This window comes from Cupressus sempervirens, chromosome 5 (assembly GCF_028749045.1).
Source record: "Cupressus sempervirens isolate cs-2001-9-10 chromosome 5, ASM2874904v1, whole genome shotgun sequence".
Taxonomy (NCBI): domain Eukaryota; kingdom Viridiplantae; phylum Streptophyta; class Pinopsida; order Cupressales; family Cupressaceae; genus Cupressus; species Cupressus sempervirens.
In genome coordinates this window covers 51,419,451-51,438,226 of record NC_143122.1, presented here as the reverse complement: position 1 = coordinate 51,438,226, position 18,776 = coordinate 51,419,451, and the positions used below count along the sequence as shown (strand labels likewise).

Sequence of the window (18,776 nt, the reverse complement as noted above, 5' to 3'; positions counted from 1 at the left end):
GCAAGGTTGTTTCAATAAAGACAATGTCTATAAATAGAAATAAAATAACAACTTAACAAGAAAAGCCTAAATGACTATTAACTAGAACTAACTAAATATAGTGAGATACTAAAAATATTGTAATACCCTCTCTTAATGATCATTCTATCAACTACACTACAGAAGACAATACTAGTCTTCTAGTTGTTAGTTTTGGTGATCTCTGATAGATAAAACTATTACAATAAATATGGAAACAATGGATACTCTTACTTGTATAACAGTAGTGCAGAGTTGTTCTTCAAATAATGGTGATCTTCAAATTGCTTAGATGCAGAATCTCCTTCTCTGTATATTGCTGATAATATAGACAATAGACTGAATATAAAAATGATCCTACAAATTAGATTGCAAAGAAAGAATTCTAGAAAGTATTTTGTAATGTTTAATATGCAGATCGTTGGGTCTGTGATGCCATAGATAGATGACATTCCCATCGATCTGCATTTGACTTATATAGATATGCAAAGGGTATGCCCCATAGAGTCATAACTGGCCACGTAGGGTCAAGCCTCTATGGAGGCATAACTAACTAATAATTAGTTTAGACTATATGACACCCGATGGCAATTAATCCAAACATATAAAGACATCCACCAATAATCTAAAGGTAATCCTACCGATAATATATATTAAGACAAGCATTCAATCATATATATATATATATATATATATATAGGAGGCATAACTAACTAATAATTAGTTTAGACTATATGACACCCGATGGCAATTAATCCAAACATATAAAGACATCCGCCAATAATTTGAAGGTAATCCTACCGATTATATATATTAAGACAAGCATGCAATCATATATATATATATATATGTAATTAACATTAGTAAATATTATTGGAAGAACCTGTTACAGATTTGAATATGTCTTTAATAAAAAGAATGTTAATAACATCATTACTTCAATTGATGCTAAACATTAACACTCCCTCTTAGCAAGGGAGAAGTAATACACCTTTAGATTTCAGAATAGAACATCTGAACTCTTTATCTGATCTTAACACCCTGAAACAATGACTAGTCAAATAATTTAAAATCAACATGTTATGAACACTATCATAACATATATTATGATCTCTAATTGTTTGAAACAATATCTAGAGAAATCATAATGAATATGTTATCTATGATCTCTAATTGCCCGAAGCAATATCTAGAGATGTCCATGATAACATAATAAATTCATTACCCATGATCTCTAATTGTCTGAAACAATATCTAGAGATGTCCATGGTAACATAATGCGTTCGTTATCTATGATCTCTAATTGCCCGAAGCAATATCTAGAGATGTCCATGATAACAGGCCTATCATTTGCAAGATCGTCACCTTACGAACAATTACCTTCTGAATAAATGTCCATGACAGACCGTCACCTTTCATTACATATCTGATGTGCCTAAACAACAATAGAAGCATAAACTCACATGAATTGAAAATTTAAATTCAATATTCAATATTACAAATTAATCATACCAAGTTTTTCTCTGAAATATTTCAACTTCACTTTAGCAAAAGGCTTAGTAAAGATATCAGATGTTTGCTCATTAGTACTGATGTACTCCAATTGAATGATTCCTCGATTCACCATATCTCGAATGTAGTGGTAAGGAATTTCAATATGTTTGGAGTGATTGTGGAAAACCGGATTGGTTGAAAGCTTGATGCAACTTTGATTATCACAATGAATCACAATGGGCTTCAAAGGTCTTTTGAACAAATCTGCTAACAACTTTCATAACCATACCACTTCTCTAGCACCCAAGGAAGATGCAATGTATTATGCTTTGGTGAAACTTAATGCAACTAAAGTCTATTTTCTGCTGAACCAAGAAACCATACCAAATCCTGAACAGAAGCAACAACCAAAAGTGCTCTTACGTTCAGTAGGACTCCCTGCCCAATCGGAATCAGAATATTCATGAAGTTCGATGTTGACTTTATCATATTTGATTCCCATGCCAATAGCACCCTTTAGATCTCTCAAAATGTATTTAGCTGCATGTAGATGTATCTTCTTTGGTGCACACATAAACTGACTCTATGTCAAGACAAGCATTCACCAAATACATTAAGGATCCAATAATCTGCCTGTAGTAAGTAGAATCTGTAGGTTCTAATTTGATCATATCATCCTTCAACTTGTGTAGATTGACTTCCATAGGAGTAGTAGCTAGTTTACATTCCATCATTCCTAATTTTGTTAAAATGTCGACTGTATATTTTCATTGATTCAAAAGAATGTAGTTATCCTGTTGCTAGACTTCTAATCCAAGAAAGTAGTGAAGTAGACCTAAGTCTTTCATTTCAAACTCTGTTGTGAGTTCTTGTTCGCATTTCTTTATGAGATGTTCTTCACCTGTTATTAACAAATCATCAACATATAACACAAGAATAATCATATCATCACCATCTATTTTGAAGTATAAGTTAGGATCAGCCTCATTTTTAGAATATCCTAACTTCATTAGATAGTTGTCTATCCTTTCGTACCACACTCTGGGAGCTTGTTTGAGACCATAAAGAGCTTTCTTTAATTTACAAATGTGAGTTTTGTTGTCATGAGTGTTGAATCCTTCTAGTTGCTCGATATAAACTTCTTCAATTTTGCCATTTAGGAATGTTGTTTTGACATCCATTTGATGAACCTTCCATCCCTTGGATGCTGCAATAGCCAAGATGGTTCTAACTTAAGTGTATCTAGCAACTGGTGCAAATGTTTCTTCATAATCTGTAGTGCCTCTCCCATTTGACTTCTGTAAGTCATCCTGATGAATGCAAACTTGCTGATCTTTTGTTGAGATGGGATCATGATTGTGACCCTGAGTGGTCTACACCGTCGAAGTGTTTGGATTTATGTTTTTGTATCAGTTGCTTTGATTATGCTTTTGACTAATTTATGAGATTATGATGTGATTTATGGTTCACTGAGGTTTCTGCCAGTGGTTACCAAGATCGATGTGGTATCATGAGGTTGTTCTGTGATTACCCTGAGATGTGTGTAGAGATTGCACTATGTTCTATTACCATGCTACACTGGACTACGTTCCTGTAGCAGTGATTTGTCATGTTTATGACTGTGTTCACTTATGTGTTTTAAGTGCTTTTTTAATGCAGAGTAATCAATCTTTATTAAATGCTTAAGTAATTAAATGGGTTGTTCTTGTTGGATTCTTTGGTTATATGTTGCGGACATTTACCTTGTTATATATTTTATTAGAGAGATATTTGTTACTCATGTTATGTTTACATTTGAGATGACCTGAGGGTTAGATGTTACTCTTTGATTCCAGTATCATAGATATTAGAGTACTATGTTGTTCAGTTGATCATATTGCATGATGATGCCATTTTGAGATGACAATGTGTTTTATGATGATATCTGGTTATCTGGTATTTGGACATACCTTTGATTATGTTATGTGATGGATTTAATGCTATGGTTATTTACTTCATTCCTGCGTTGATATGCTTTATGCAAACGTGAGTGATGTAAATAGATTATTTTAGTATAATTAAATAAATGGTTAAATTAGGTGATTTAATGCATTTATTGCTTCGGCTATGTTATTATATGCAATTGCATTTGATCGTGTTGTTTAATGTGCAAGATTTATATCCCTGGCAGTGGCACATGGAGTTAGTGATTCAGCCATTCATATTTTACCAATGTTGTCCTTATATGGTCGACGTATCCTTAATTAAATGTTTAATTTAAACCTTTCGATGATTATTAAATCCGAAACTCATTTGCATTATGTGATTAGACCAGTAAGCGTGTCTATACATTTAGAGGTTCGCATTGTCGTGAAAGTTGTTTAAGTGATTTCTGTGTTTTTGGGTTTTCGGGCTTTTTAATTGATTTATTTTAATTTCTGGCAGCTTTGCCATAGATGAATTCTTATTTATAGGAATAGCCTATTTTCATTTGGGTCGATTCGGGGTTTAACTAGATTGGCTGGTTAAATGCCCTAATCGATTATTCACTCGAAAAGTGAATAAATATCCAAGAGGAATTCAATTCCTCACTTCTCAATTTTGAATTAGAAAGTTGGAGAGTAAAACCCAAAATCCTCTTCATGGAGATTTACTGTTTTGTTGATTGTGGGAGCTACGGGCATGGTATCGTCGTGAGGTTGGGCTCGTTGGATCCAGCTCGGGGAAACCTTGGATTGCCGCGATTTTCAGCCACTTCTGCGAGCGTTTTATTTTCTGGTTCAGTTTTCCATTTTGCCCTTTTAGCTATGAGGTAGGGCTTTCCCGTTTTATTGTTTCGGCTCCGTTTCTGCTTCTGTTTTTGGTAGCCGTTTGTTTGGAGGCTGAGAACTAGTGTTCCTCTCCGTTTTTGTATGCTAGTTCTACCCGGTTGGGCGGGTACAAACATTTCCTTGTTTTTCGAGAGGAGGGTTTGGGATTTTGCACCGTTATGCTGGCCGTTTTTGCATACGGTGTCCGATTCCATTTATTTTTAGATTTTTGGGGTTTTTTAACCCAAAGGCCAAATGGGTTTTAATTTTGAAATTTTAAAAAAATTTAGAGTTTTTGCCTCGTTTTGCGTGCCACCCTGTTTTCTCAAGTTTTCTTGGCACAATGTGGGTCGTGGACCTTGATAATCCGTTTGGATATCAGTAGGACCACTTCTGCACTTTTTTGTTGCATTGGGATGCATGTTGCATCCATACTCCCAACATTGTGATCGGTTGAGTGATTTTATACCTGTTGTTTTTGTTTCTTTTAGACCTTTGCTTTGTTTCTTGGATGCTAGGATTCGTGTAGAATCCATACTCTCGAATTGAGGTTGGTTGAGTAAGTTCATGACTTTTGGTCTTGTTACATCATTGGGATTCGTGTAAAATCCATACTCTCGGATTGAGGCCAGTTGAGTGATTTTATGACGTATGGTTTTATTGGCTTTGGGATTCGTGTAGAATCCATCCTCTTGAGTTGCTTTCGGTTGGGTGTTTTGTTTTGCATTGTGTTCTCATTTCTGTCCTTGTGTTATGATCTTCGTGATGGTGGTGTGCCACACACGAGTACGTGCGCGTACGTTTGTCGGAGGACTTGCGGATCTCGACCTTCCATGTCTTTTCTAGAAGTTATGATCATTGGGGTTGGGCTGGGAGTATGCATGCCCACGGGCACTTATCGCAGGAGGAGCATGGGTAGGGTAGGGTAGCATATGGAGGGGGCTTCTATCTCGCAGCCCGGCGATCATGACGCCATGGGTATGGCTGAGAGGAGCTTGATAAAGTGATAACTAAAGAAAATGTGTGAATGGTAATAAAACTTAAGATAATAAAACTTCGTGCGATGGTTCCAAGGGAGTACCTCAAGAGGGAAGTACCTTCGGAGAGTTCCACACGTGATCCGAGCTTCGGCTTTTCGATACCAAGCGACTCTCCATGATGTTAGCCCCTACTTAGTAGCCTTTTGAGTGTCTGACCAGGACCTGTACTCCTTGCATTGTTTTAGGTTCTTGGTTACAGCCATCATACTGTCTAGCGTGAGTGTTAGCCATGGATGTTCTTTTGTGTGTTTTTGGTTGGATAATTATCTCCATCAACACGGCGAGTGTGGACCTATGGGTGCCACGTGGTTGGGAGGCGTAGCTACCTTCACCACTACTAGGGACCGGTGTACAGAGACAGTCTTGTCCTAGTGCGACCGTTGCTAGATGTGTTCACTTGATACTTCGAGTTCCGCAGTATGCTTTCTTGTGATTTATGCTTTCATTGGGATGCTTGTATATCATGTTTAGATGATGTTAGTTTATTTGACACATTCCCATATTATAATGTTTAGCATATGATTAGATGATATTAATTGATTTAGTAGTATATATGTTGATTACTGTTGTGTAGCATGTGATAGATGATGTTATCTACTGTAGGATTATCTTATGTGTTATCACTAGCATGTTAGATTTTCTTATGCTTATATTGTTGCATGTTTTAGTAGTGACGTCCCTATTACGACAGTACTGACAATTTGGTCGGTGGCTTGGGATGTTACGCGCGGGGGATGGCTAGGACCCACAATGGTCTTATGATGCTATTGACGGTTGGGAGGAACCACGTACTTAGTTTGTTTGTTCAGTTTATTGCGATGTTGCTTTTGTTCTCTTCGATGTTTATTTCAGTATGTTCTTTGCTGTTGTAGTTTAGATGGATAGATGTTTTTCGTTCTGTGTTGTTCTTTCACTCGAGTGTTCATGCCTCGAGATGTGGATCCGGTACTCCCAGGTGTGGAGGTTCTTTGGTCTGTTTTTCCCCTTTCTGAGTTCTGGTAGTGTCTTGGTTTTCTATGGGCGACATTTGTTCAGCAATGTGCAACATTTAAAAAGTATCGCACGCCCATACAAACTGTATCGTACGACACTATAAAGTATCGCACACCTTCTTGAGAAATGTCGTGCGACATATCGCACGCCTTTTTGAGAAGTATCGCGCGACACTTTCCAGTATCGCACGCCTCTTAAAGAAATGTCGTACGACACTGAAAGAGTGTCGCATGCCTTAAGGAGAAGTGTCACCCTCCCATAGTAAAAAGTGTCGCACGGTTTTTTGTGAAAAACCTGTACGGACCGACAATGGACACTTTTCTTCATGATCCGATCTTTTTGAGAGTTGTTTTGGATACCCTTTTGGGCGTTCTTCGACCCTATGTTGTTGCATTTTGTATTCTGTCGATTTCTCTTGAAATCCAATTTTCGTGTTTCTGTTTTAGTCTCTTGGGGTTTAAAATATATCGTTTAAGTATCGTCAATTTATACTTAAGATATATTTTAATATATACGACAAATCTTTTGAGATAGGTTTTAGACCTCTCGGAGATAAGTTAAAGATTCTAGGAAATTTCAGGGCTTCAGAAATCCAAACTTAGCCAATTTTCAGGGCTTCAGGATTTCAAACTTAGCCAAATTTCAGGATTCTGCATTTTACCCCAGCTTGGTGCTTTGTTGATGAGTGGTCTTTTCTTGAGCCCTCATCTTGTGGTGGTTGTTGGCTTTTGTTTGGGTGTGTCAGTTTGGTTGTGGCGTTTGGAAATTCGTTGGTTGCCAAGATTGTGGTGAAGTCTTCCGTTGCGATCTTTGTGATCCCTGTATGATGTTGTCATGTGCATTCATACTTGTTAAAAAAAAAAATACCTTGGCTTGATTTGAATCCTTGTTTCCAAGGATCTCCGAGCGGGGCATTACATAATCAATGCCTTCTTTATGTGAGAAACCCCATGCTACAAACCTAGCTTTGTACTTTTCAATGTTGCCATCAGATGCATGCTTAATTTTAAACAGCCATTTTGAAGAAACAACTTATTTGTTTTTAGGTCTTGGTACAACATCCCAAACATCATTTTTTAGTATAGAGTTATATTCTTCAATCATTGCTTCTTTTCTAGACTGATTTGAAAGTGTTTCTTTAACATTAGAAGGTTTAGTGTTTATAAGTTCAATTAAAAATGCAACATAACATAATTGATTTCTCATTCTTTTGCTTTCTTGAATCACTTCATTAGGTTCAACTTGATTTTCTTCTATCATTTTCCTAGCCCAAAGTGGCCTCTTTTTATTGTTGACATTTTCAGAATCTTCATGATTAAACATAGTGGAAGCGGATGGTTCAATATCATTCTCCCTCTCAATTTCTGCTTGGTGATTTTCATCTACTTCAAGAATAGATTCAATAATTGATTCATCATTGTTTCTAAAAATATTTTAGACAATATCTTCTTCAAATTTTACATATCTGCTAATCTCAATTGTTCTTTGACCTGGAATGAAGACCCTATATCCTTTTATTGTTTCATTGTATCCAATAAGTATCCCGTTCTTTCTAGATGGTTCTAGTTATGTTCTTTTCTCTTTAGGAATGTGGATATAAATAAGACATCCAAATATTCTTAGATAACTTAGATCATGTTTAATGCCCGTAAATACTTCTTCTGGAGTTGTGCTCTCTAATACTGAGTGTGGACATTTGTTTTGAATGTAGACTGCAGTGTTAGATGCTTCAGCCCAGAAGGAAGTATGAAAGTTTTGATCGTGCATCATTGCTCTAGCTGATTCAACAATTGATTTATTTTTACGTTCAACAACTCCATTTTGTTGAGGATTATATGGTACAGAAAACTCCCTCTTAATCCCAACTATATATTCACCTCCATTGTCTGACCTTAGAATTTTTATTTTCTGTCCTGATTGATTTTCAACTAGGGCTTTGAACTCTTTGAATTTTGATAAAACTTCAGCTAATTCTTTCTGTTTTAGAAAGTAGATCCAAGTTCTTCTAGAGTAATCATCAATAAAAATTACATAAAAGAAGCACCCGTTAAGAGAAGGTACAGACATAGGACCGCAAAAATCAGTGTGGATCAATTCAAGAATGGATTTTGATTTGTGAACACTTTTAGGAAATGATTGCTTAATATTTTTGCCTAAAGCACATCCTTTGCAAATATTTAAGTGATCAGTTTTGAGACTAAGTAAATCTTTTGCAATTTTTCCTATGGATGATAATGCAAGATAGTGAAGGTGACCTAGCCTCCTATGCCAAATTTCGGTGGAATTTGAAATTTCATGACTAAGAGCTAGGTTTTGATTATTACAAAGTTTATACAGACTTCCATCTCTTAATCCGATGGAAATGGCTTTCTTGATATTAGAGTTCTTTGGCCAAGATAGAACTTTGTCCTCTTGGAAAGTGATTCTGAATCATTGATCAGCAAGACCAGAAATAGAGACTAGGTTTCTTTTTATTCCTGATACATATAAAACATTTTTGAGTTGTAAAGTAATTCTTGAATTTAGACAAATTGAACAAGAACCAATGCCTTTGATAGGATGAGTAGGGTTATCTCCAATGGTGACTTCTTCTGAGGATTGTTCAGAGAAAGTTTCAAATTTGTCTTTAAAACCGGTGATGTGACGAGATGCTCCACTGTCTATGATCCAAGTGTTGTCGCTTGAGTTTAATTCACTTGAAAGGGCTAAGTAAAAAGCATAGTTTTCTCTTTCTTCTTTTTCTACTTCCTCTCCTTTGATTTCTGCTAAGCCTGCTTGAATTCTCTTCTTTCTAGGGCAGAAGTTATGGGAGTGACCAATTTTATCACATTTGAAACATCTAACTTTGGACCAATCACGTTGCTTATATGATTTGTTAGACTCCCTTTTGTTATGTTTGAATTTTCTTTTCTTGTTTAAATTTACATGGAGTGCTTGAATGTCTCCCTCTTGATTTGTACTTAGTCCTCTTGAGACTAATCTCGATTCTTCTTGTGTGCATTCATTCTTTAATAAATCAAATTTAGGGAGTTCGGGTCAAGAGCTTAAACTTCGAATAAATGTTTCCCATGATAGAGGAAGACCTCTTAGTGCTATCATGTTGAGTTCTTTGTTATCAACTCGATTTTCCATTGTTACAAGTTAATCTTTTAATTCAGAAATCCTTAGAAAGTAGGATGTAATAGATTCTCCATTTTTCATCTATATATATAGTAGATCTTGTTTTAGAATTAATAATCTACTAGTGTTGTTGATTTCAAATGTATCTCTTATAGTGGAGAACATTTCAAATGCAGTTTTGAGACTGGAAATGGATGGAAGAATATGATCTTTTACAAAATCTATTATAATTTTCATTGCTTTATTATTATGTCTTTTCCATGTTATTTTCTCTAGTTCATTTTTAGGCATGGCATATATTTGTTTCAATATATTCCTCTAATTCCATTTCCCTTAATATTATCAAGACTCTAATTTTCCATTATGAGATGCACCCTCAAGCCTATCTTCGAATCTCACATGATTCACCATTTTGATTTAATAATATAATTTAGCTTTTGAAAATCTGAGACTTTAGATTTTAATTCTGAGTAATCGCTTTTCTTATCAGAATGGCTCTGATACCATGTTAGTTTTAGTGATCTCTGATAGATAAAACTACTACAATAAATATGGGAACAATGGATAATCTTACTTGCATAACAGTAGTGCAGAGTTGTTCTTCAAATAATGGTGGTCTTCGAATTGCTTAGATGCTGAATCTCCTCTGTATATTGCTGATAATATAGACAGCAGACTGAATATAAAAATGATCCTACAAATTAGATTGCCGAGAAAGGATTCTGGAAAGTATTTTATAATGTTTAATAAGCAGATCACTGGGTTTGTGATGCCGTAGATAGACGACATTCCCATCGATCTGCATTTGACTTATATAGCTATGCAAAGGGTGTGCCCCGTAGAGTCATAACTCTACATGGCCAAAGGCATAACTAACTAATAGTTAGTTTAGACTATATGACACCCAATGGCAATTAATCCAAACGTATAAAGACATCCGCCAATAATCTGAAGGTAATCCTGTCGATAATATATATTAAGACAAGCATTCAATCATATATATATACATATACATATACATGTATGTATGTATGTATGTATGTAATTAACATTAGTAAATATTATTGGAAGAACCTGTTACAGATTTGAATGTCTTTAATAAACAGAATGTTTATAACATCATTACTTCTACTGATGCTAAACATTAACACTAGTTACGAATACTTCAAAACATTTTGTTGTTGTTGAGACCCTCCTTGGATCTGCAGAATGTCAATGACCAACTGTGGCCATTAAGAAATGGAGAAGGTGATCCCCTTCTTCAGAACGATTTGTCAGTGTGTGAGTAAAGCATGCCACAGACTCTTCCACTGAACCTCCCAAAATCGGCAAAAATGCCAACCAAAAATCATCACAGAATCATCCAACTAATGTTGAATAACAAAATAGTCTGAGATGCGTTAAGAATAGCTATGGAACCCTCCAAACTAGTGCAGATGAGTTGACTCTTAGATAAATAAATTAATGAAATATTAAATATATAAATTAATAAATGGAATTATTATACAGTCGTAATAACAACTCCCTTTGAGTGACCTTGTCTATTTTGAGGTGGTTATTTCTCTGGGCCAAACAAGAGTTGGCCCAAGGAAATTACCGCCACAAAATATGCGCATGTTCTTAGAGGCTAAGGGAGAGAAAAAAATTCACTACCACTTGCATTAAACAAATGATAGGGGAACTCAAACACAAACCTAAGGGACTCAATCACAGGTAGGATGAAATCCCTGCCAACCTCTTTGCTCAGTCAAAAAGACAAATGGGGCAAAGGTTTTGAGTCTAGGAGATGGGTATTTGATTTTAGAGCTTCACATCATACGGAATCATCGCAGGGCATGTTCTCTTTTTTTAAGCTTTGTTCATCACCACTCATCCTAATGGCTAACAAGTAACAACACATTCATGCATGTTTATGGAAAATAATCTATTGATACAGAGAAAGGATCATTTAATGATATTCTTTGTGTGCCACCATTGTCAAGCAATATCCTCTATATCTATCAGATCACACATGATGGAGAAAGAAGAGTAGATTCACACGAAACTTTACGGTTATTTGGAATTTGCATAAAAAAGATATTAGTGCAATTAGGGAGGTACATCATCAATCTCGAGAATACACCTTCTTGCATTTTGCTCCTATTGGTCCTTCAATTGATGCACACATCCACGTATCTAGTGTGGACACCTTTTAAGAGATATTATATGGTTATTTGAATCTTGGAGTTCTTTCATCAACTTAGATTCTAGAAATATGTTTGGCTAGTTTTTAAGAGATACAATATGGTTATTTGAATCTTGGAATTCTTCCATCAACTAAGATTCCAGAAATATGTTTTGCAATAAACTAGCATTGTTACATCAATGGCTTCTAAAGATTCGATGCAACAAGACATTCACCATTTTCCAAATACAACTACTTGGGATAAATATTAGACAAACGTTGTAGGTTTGTTTTATGAGTCCTGTCTTACAGATTTGGAAGATAAGATTAAGGATATTCATCTTCTTTTTTATATTAGCTCTTATGGAGTTGCCTCGTCTTCTTAGGATGTGATGAGGGCACTCTCAGACCCTCTTTTTTTCCCTCCATGTGATCACTTGTTGAGATTTGGCATTAGCTTGGAAATCCTTGAACGTTATTTGGAGAAGTTTTCATCTTTGGATCATGTTCTAATCTTTTTTCACAGGGTTTGAGATGGTTACCTTCATCAGTATGGCCTAGAACACTTAACTTGTTGATGGCACCTTCTAGAACCAACATGGCAACACTTGAGAAAAGTTCAGAGACATCCTGTTAAATTTTAAACCAGAAATATGAAAACCATCAGATCACACAAAAAAACATGAATACAAAGACACAAAGATTACCCTGGTAAAACCCTCCTCAAAGGAGAAAAACCCAGCAACAAAGATCTCACTTTTATTGAATAATAATAATAACAGTTTGGTTTTACAATCCTCACAACAAAACTGAAGCTCCGAAATAAGCAAATATGAACCCTTATATAGTTAGACAAAATCAGAAATGTCTGACACAGTAAAGACGTAGAAAATAGCTCTGCGAGAAATCAGAAGTATTGATAACATGCAACTCCCTGTAAACAAAAAAATCTCATACGATGCTCTTCACCACTTGAACAACAAAACAAGCATTCTATCAAAGTAGAAATAACCCAACGAAGAACGTAAAGAGGATGACTCTTCATTGTTCATGACAATGAAGAGTCTGTCATCATTAACAAGCGGCAAGGAGATGAAAGCTAACAACTACTCCAGCGACGCCACTCCAATAGGTGCCAACACACGAACCATCACAAAGGCTTTAGGTAACACCTTGTGACATGAGGCTCACAGCAGGATAAGAAAACTCCGAATGGCAGTGTTGAAGAGCCGATAGAAGAGAAAATGATCAGACAATTACCACTGAACTTTGCTCACCACATTTTTGTCATCAGTACAAATACAATGACCATAGAGTATGAACAGCATAATAAAATTGAGTGATACAACTGCAGGAAAGAACAATTCCTCCTGAAACTATACAACAGCATACAAGCACTTGGTACAAATCATCAACACATTCCATATCTTAAACTTTATTTCCTTGTTCTTTCAAGAATGGCAAGACAGCATGTATACATTATTGGTTGTGTTTCTTTCTAATCGGACAAATGTTGTTCAACAAGATTGAATGATCTTTAGCATTCAATGGCAGGCATCTAAGAATACTACAAGAGATTATACTTTAAGGGGGGCTTGAATGGTCTCTCCTCTCTCTTATAGGTGGCCTTTGTTCTCACATGGGGTTTTGTCCTTATTCTCTAATAAGCATCTTGTGGTTTCTCTCTTTAGGGGAGGAGTTTTTCCTAGTACTTTTTCTCATTTTCTCTATTTGTGAGAGATTGTTTTGTAAATGGGTAGTAACATGGTCTCATAGTTACAACCCGTCGTTGTATCTTTAAAAGTTTTCTCATTCTCCCTTAGTTGCACTTAAATGGGTGTTAAAGTCAACAAATTATATTACCTGACTGATTTACCTTCTAGGTCCTACTGGCACTAGTTTACATAAGGTATTCGTAGCTAGTTTACATAAGGTATTCTTAGGGCATTATCACTTTGTCTCAAGTCACAAGATTAAGACATATTATAAGCTTATATTGTCCTATGTTTCACCTTGACCTATAGGAACAAGGGACTCTTATTGTAATCATAATATTAATATATTATGTTGAATCACATTTACATACACATGTTGTGCTTATGCACTCTCGTGTTTGATCTTTCTTGTGCTTTCACTGAAGCTCCTAGCTCCTAGATCTTGGGTGGCCATCTCCATAGTGAAATATTGCATGCTATAGGGCATTACATCATAACACTAACGATGACCACACTGAACCTCGTCTCGCTTAACACAACCACATGTGAATCGTGTCCAACAAACATTTCTCAAATTGAAGAAAACCTTTCCTAGACATAGATTTGTGGCCAGACTAGAAATTAAGAGACAACGAATTCTCAATATTCATTCCCCACCAATCAAGATCCTTGTCACTCCAATTAGGAAGCATGCCCCAAAGCCCTACCATAGGTGGTAGCAATTACGTAGTCTTCTTAAATAACTAATAAGTGCTTGTGGTATAACGACAACGAGGATACTTGCAATAGCACTATGCAGATAAAATGTCTTCCCTGTGATAAGATGACTCTTGATCCTACTATAAGGTGCACATGGCAATATTGTGGTGTAATAAGCATATGTCTATTTGAGCATGGCAAGTGAACTTACCAAACATTAACCCCGCCAAAAAAACTATCTAAACTAAACAAGTCAATGAAATTGTTTGGATCTTCAAGTCGTTGAAGTGAAAGCTAAGCGAGAACACTTACAAAAGTATGACCCAATCCCAACTCCATCTCACAACAATAAGATGACAAATACCCCCAACAGGAACATGACGAGGTTGTGGTATAATGAATACATGGTAAATTCTAATGTTAAATATCATCCATGGCATGTGGTCTAATTATCATGAACTGAATACAGGCACATTCGAGTATGCCCTGAATTTAAAAAGGGCACATTTTTTAGAATGAGCCATGTTTGCGTAAGAATGTAACCCCAGCTAACCTCGCCCAAAACTCACCAAGCAAAAAGCATGAGAAATATCTGAATACACTTAAATACAACCCATTGTTGTGAAGCTCATCTAGTTTAATGCAAGTTAATCTCTGACCCTCATCCAGCACAAATACTCCTCTCGAAGGGCACAAATTATCAAAGTTTGATAAGAAATATTGTTAAAGCAAAATATCAACTGTAACAAAAAAACTACAAAATTAGATTCATACACTAAACCTGAATATGTGGATTTGACAAATGATCTAAAATGTAGTTTACTAAATATCATTTGTAAAAAATTGGGAAAGAGTTCAAATCGCTGCTAAGTATTAAGAAATGAATGTGGGTGTCTATAAATACTGAAGAAAAAAAATGTGAATGAGCAGAAAAATAAACGGAATCAAAGAAAAAACATATATTGTAATATCCATAACCAAAAATAAATAAAATGGATGTGCGTCGTCAAATGTACTTGGACACGCCAGGCGTTCGCTATGCTAAGAGGGTCATGCTCATTGTATCTTTAAATGTTTTCTCATTCTCGCTAAGTTGCACTTAAATGAGTGTCAATGTTAACAAATTATATTACCTGACTGGTTTACCTTCTAGGTCCTATTCGCACTAGTTTACATAAGGTATTCTTAGGGCATTATCACTTTATGTCTCAAGTCACAAGATTAAGACATATTATAAGCTTATATTGTCCTGTGTTTCACCTTCACCTATAGGAACAAGGGACTCTTATTGCAATCCAAATATATTATGTTGAATCACATTTAGATACACATGTTGTGCTTTTGCACTTTCATGTTTGATCTTTCTTGTGCTTTCACTGAAGCTCCTAGATCTTGGTAGGTCATCTCCATAGTGAAATATTGCATGGTATACAGCATTACATCATACCACTAATGATGATCATACTGAACCTTGTCTCATTTAACACAACCACATGTGAATCGTGTCCAATAGACATTTTTCAAAATGAAGGAAACCTTTCATAGACATAGATTTGTGGCCAAACTAGAAATTAAGGGACAAGGAATTCTCAACATTCCTTCCTCGCCAATCAAGCTCCTTGTCACTCCAATAAGGGAACATACCCCAAAGCCCTACTATAGGTGGTGGCAATTACCTAGTCTTCTTAAATAACTAATAAGTGCTTGCAGTCTAATGACAACGAGGATACTTGTAACAGCACTATGCAGATAAAATGTCTTCCCTGTGATAAGATGACTCTTGATCCTATTGTAAGGTGCACATGTCAATATTGTGGTGTAATAATCATATGTCTGTTTGAGCATGGCAAGTGAATTCACCAAACATTAACCCCGCAAAAAAAACTATCTAAACTAAACAAGTCGATGAAATTATTTGTATCTTCAAGTCACTGTAGTGAAAGCTAAGCGAGAACACTTACAAAAGTATGACCCAAGCCCAACTCCCTCTCATGGCATTAAGGTGAGAGATAACCCCAACAGGTAAATGGCGAGTTTGTGGTATAAGGAATACAGGGTAAGCTCTAATGTGGCATTTGTTTAATTGGGAACATATGAGTAAAGAGATGTCCCATATCAACAATGGCATGCGGTCCGATTATCATGTAATGCATACAGGCACATTCGAGCATGCCCCGAATTTATAAGGACACATTGTTTAGAATGAATCATGTTTGCGTAACAATGTAACCCTAGCTAACCTCGCCAAAACTCACCGAGCAAGAAGCATGAGAAATATCTGAACACGCTTAAATACAACCCATTGTTGTGAAGCTCGTCTAGTTTAATGCAAGTCAATCCCTGACCCTCATCCAGCACAAATACTCCTCCCGGAGGGCACAAATTAAACATGTTTGCTAAGAAATACTGTTAAAGCAGAAAAAACTACAACATTAGATTCATACACTAAACCCTGATATGTGGATTTGACGAATGATCTAAAATGTAGTTTACAAAATATCATTTGTCAAAAAGTGGGAAAGAGTTAGAATCGCTGCTAACTATTAAGAAATGAATGTGAGTGCCTATAAATTCTGAAAAAAAAATGTGAATGAGAAGAAAAATAAACGCAATCAAAGAAAAAACATATATAGTAATATCCATAACCGAAAAAAATGGATGTGTGTCTTCAAACTTACTTGAACACGTTCCCAGGCATTCGCTATGTTAAGAGGGCCATGCTGCTTCACAACACTAAAAATTGATCTGCTCACAGACAATGCTTGCTCGGGAGGGATTTTGGGATTGATAGGTTTTAGCTTTGGCTTGGGTTTCTTCCCGACAAGCCTGACTGCTGTAAAAAACATTTTCGATCTCCTTTCTTTGCTCTCGAACTATTTTGTGCTCTCCTTTGATGTTTAGAGTATGTAGGGACTTCTGTATCAAATCAGTTCGTAAGAAATGGAAACGAAGTTACAAAGGAAGTCCAATATTTTTTGGAAATCAAAGTTGGTCTTGTAATTGTACTATTATTTTGACGGATAAAACTTGTATTTTTGCAATTTTTATTTTTTTATTTTATAACTAGGTATCTCTTAAATAAAGTCTAAAGGTACATTATCCATACAACATTTAGGAGGATATTAGATCATTTTTTGATAATGATTAGCATAGTATTTAGAAATACAATATTATGAGAAACATGAGAGTTCAAAAGCAAAAGGATAAACAATGAGTCGTTAAGCAGCTAATACATTAGTTAATAGAGGTGGTGGAGGATCTCTGGCATCTTTTAGACCTCATACATTAATGGGGTTGGGAGTGTTGCCTGGAATGGATGACCCCTCCACAATAGCAACGTCTTCTTCTTTCTCAATCTCCTTGGCAAGAGAAACGGTCAAAAATAGTTGTGGAAGCCATTTAGATGAACTTGGCCAACTAGAGTTTCCATCGGTATTTGGTCAACCTATGCCACTACCAAATTAGGGACCGACAACTCTCCTATTCCAATTGTAAATAGATGCACCTCATGGCAAAAAAGCAAAAAATCAATGTTTGAAATCTCTTCTATTACTAGACTGGAGGTTAGGGACCTCGAAATGCAAAGTGTGTGAATGACATGCATAGGAGCCACAATCGCATTGCTAACCAAAGGGAAAAGACTAATCACCAAAGGCAAAGGACTCTAGCAACACCCTAGCAACCATACATTGGGCATTTCCCCAATGCTACAAAGGTTCCTACAAGTGAGCCACTTCAAGAACAACTTTGTTAGCTTGCACTTGAGTCTGAAGCATCACATTGTTACAAATACAAGCTTTAGTACATAGAGATGCATCAATATCAAGAGAGTTTTTCAAAAAAAAAAATAGCATTCCAATCTTTCCACAAGATGGAGAGGATTTCCACCCTGAGAGAATCTTGTGCGACCTTAAAGAGAGGCTGAGGGAATCCCTCGACAAAATCATATTTTGAGAAAAGAGATCATGCTAAAAAGGTTGGAAGAAATCATGTATCCATGTCCACAACTATTGGGCTCTTCTACAATACCAAATGAGGTGTACAGTAGTCTCAGTTTCCACACACAACAAGGATATGGCACACCCAGATGCTACAAGTAAGACCCCAATGGCAAGCCTTGGAAAAGAATACACTGAGAAAAATGAGTTAGCTTAGGCTGAACAATAGAAATCCAAATAGTGTGAGATGTACAATGTTAGATGGACTAAGAGGATCTTACGTAGTAGCTAAGATACAAGATTAGTACCCATGCAAATATGGAACAAGCCAATGATAGCCCAACCTAGGCTTCTAGTTATTAAAGGAGGTGTTAGGAGACCACCCCCAATCCTTCCACTAGGATCTAACCAAGGGGATGCCTAACTTGTAAAGCATATTCAAAGGTTGTTTCAACACAACTAGGTTAATTATCTAACAATATGGTCAGTTGAGCTCAAACTAAGCCTACAAATCTTCCCAAGAATGAAAATTCATAGTAGCTCTAGAAAAAGGGTATCAAGGAGTACAAATGTCATGATTATGAAACCATAGAACATGAATTTCGAGCACAAAGCCCAAAAAAGAGCCCTTGCACCTAAATGAGAGATGACCACCATATACTGTGATGGTTAAAAGAAAGGTCATATCTAAAACCAACCCCATCTCAGTGGAGCCAAGGCTTAATTACTTCATGGGCCTACCAAATGCTTTTTTGCAAGAAAGATGCCTTGAATATGGATGGTATACTTCATTAAGAAGAAGAATT

The 18,776-nt window shown here is 36.1% G+C and overlaps 1 protein-coding gene across 1 annotated transcript in view; it reads right to left on the bottom strand.

Moving 5' to 3' along the window:
- LOC149554500 (uncharacterized) overlaps positions 1-17,023 on the bottom strand; it is a 39,819-nt gene extending 22,796 nt beyond the window's left edge. Inside the window, exon 1 of the mRNA XM_089828549.1 lies at positions 16,711-17,023. Coding sequence (XP_089684675.1) covers positions 16,711-16,878 — 168 coding nt within the window. The 5' untranslated portion in view covers positions 16,879-17,023. The remainder of the gene's footprint in view (positions 1-16,710) is intronic.
- Positions 17,024-18,776: the final 1,753 nt, after the last annotated feature.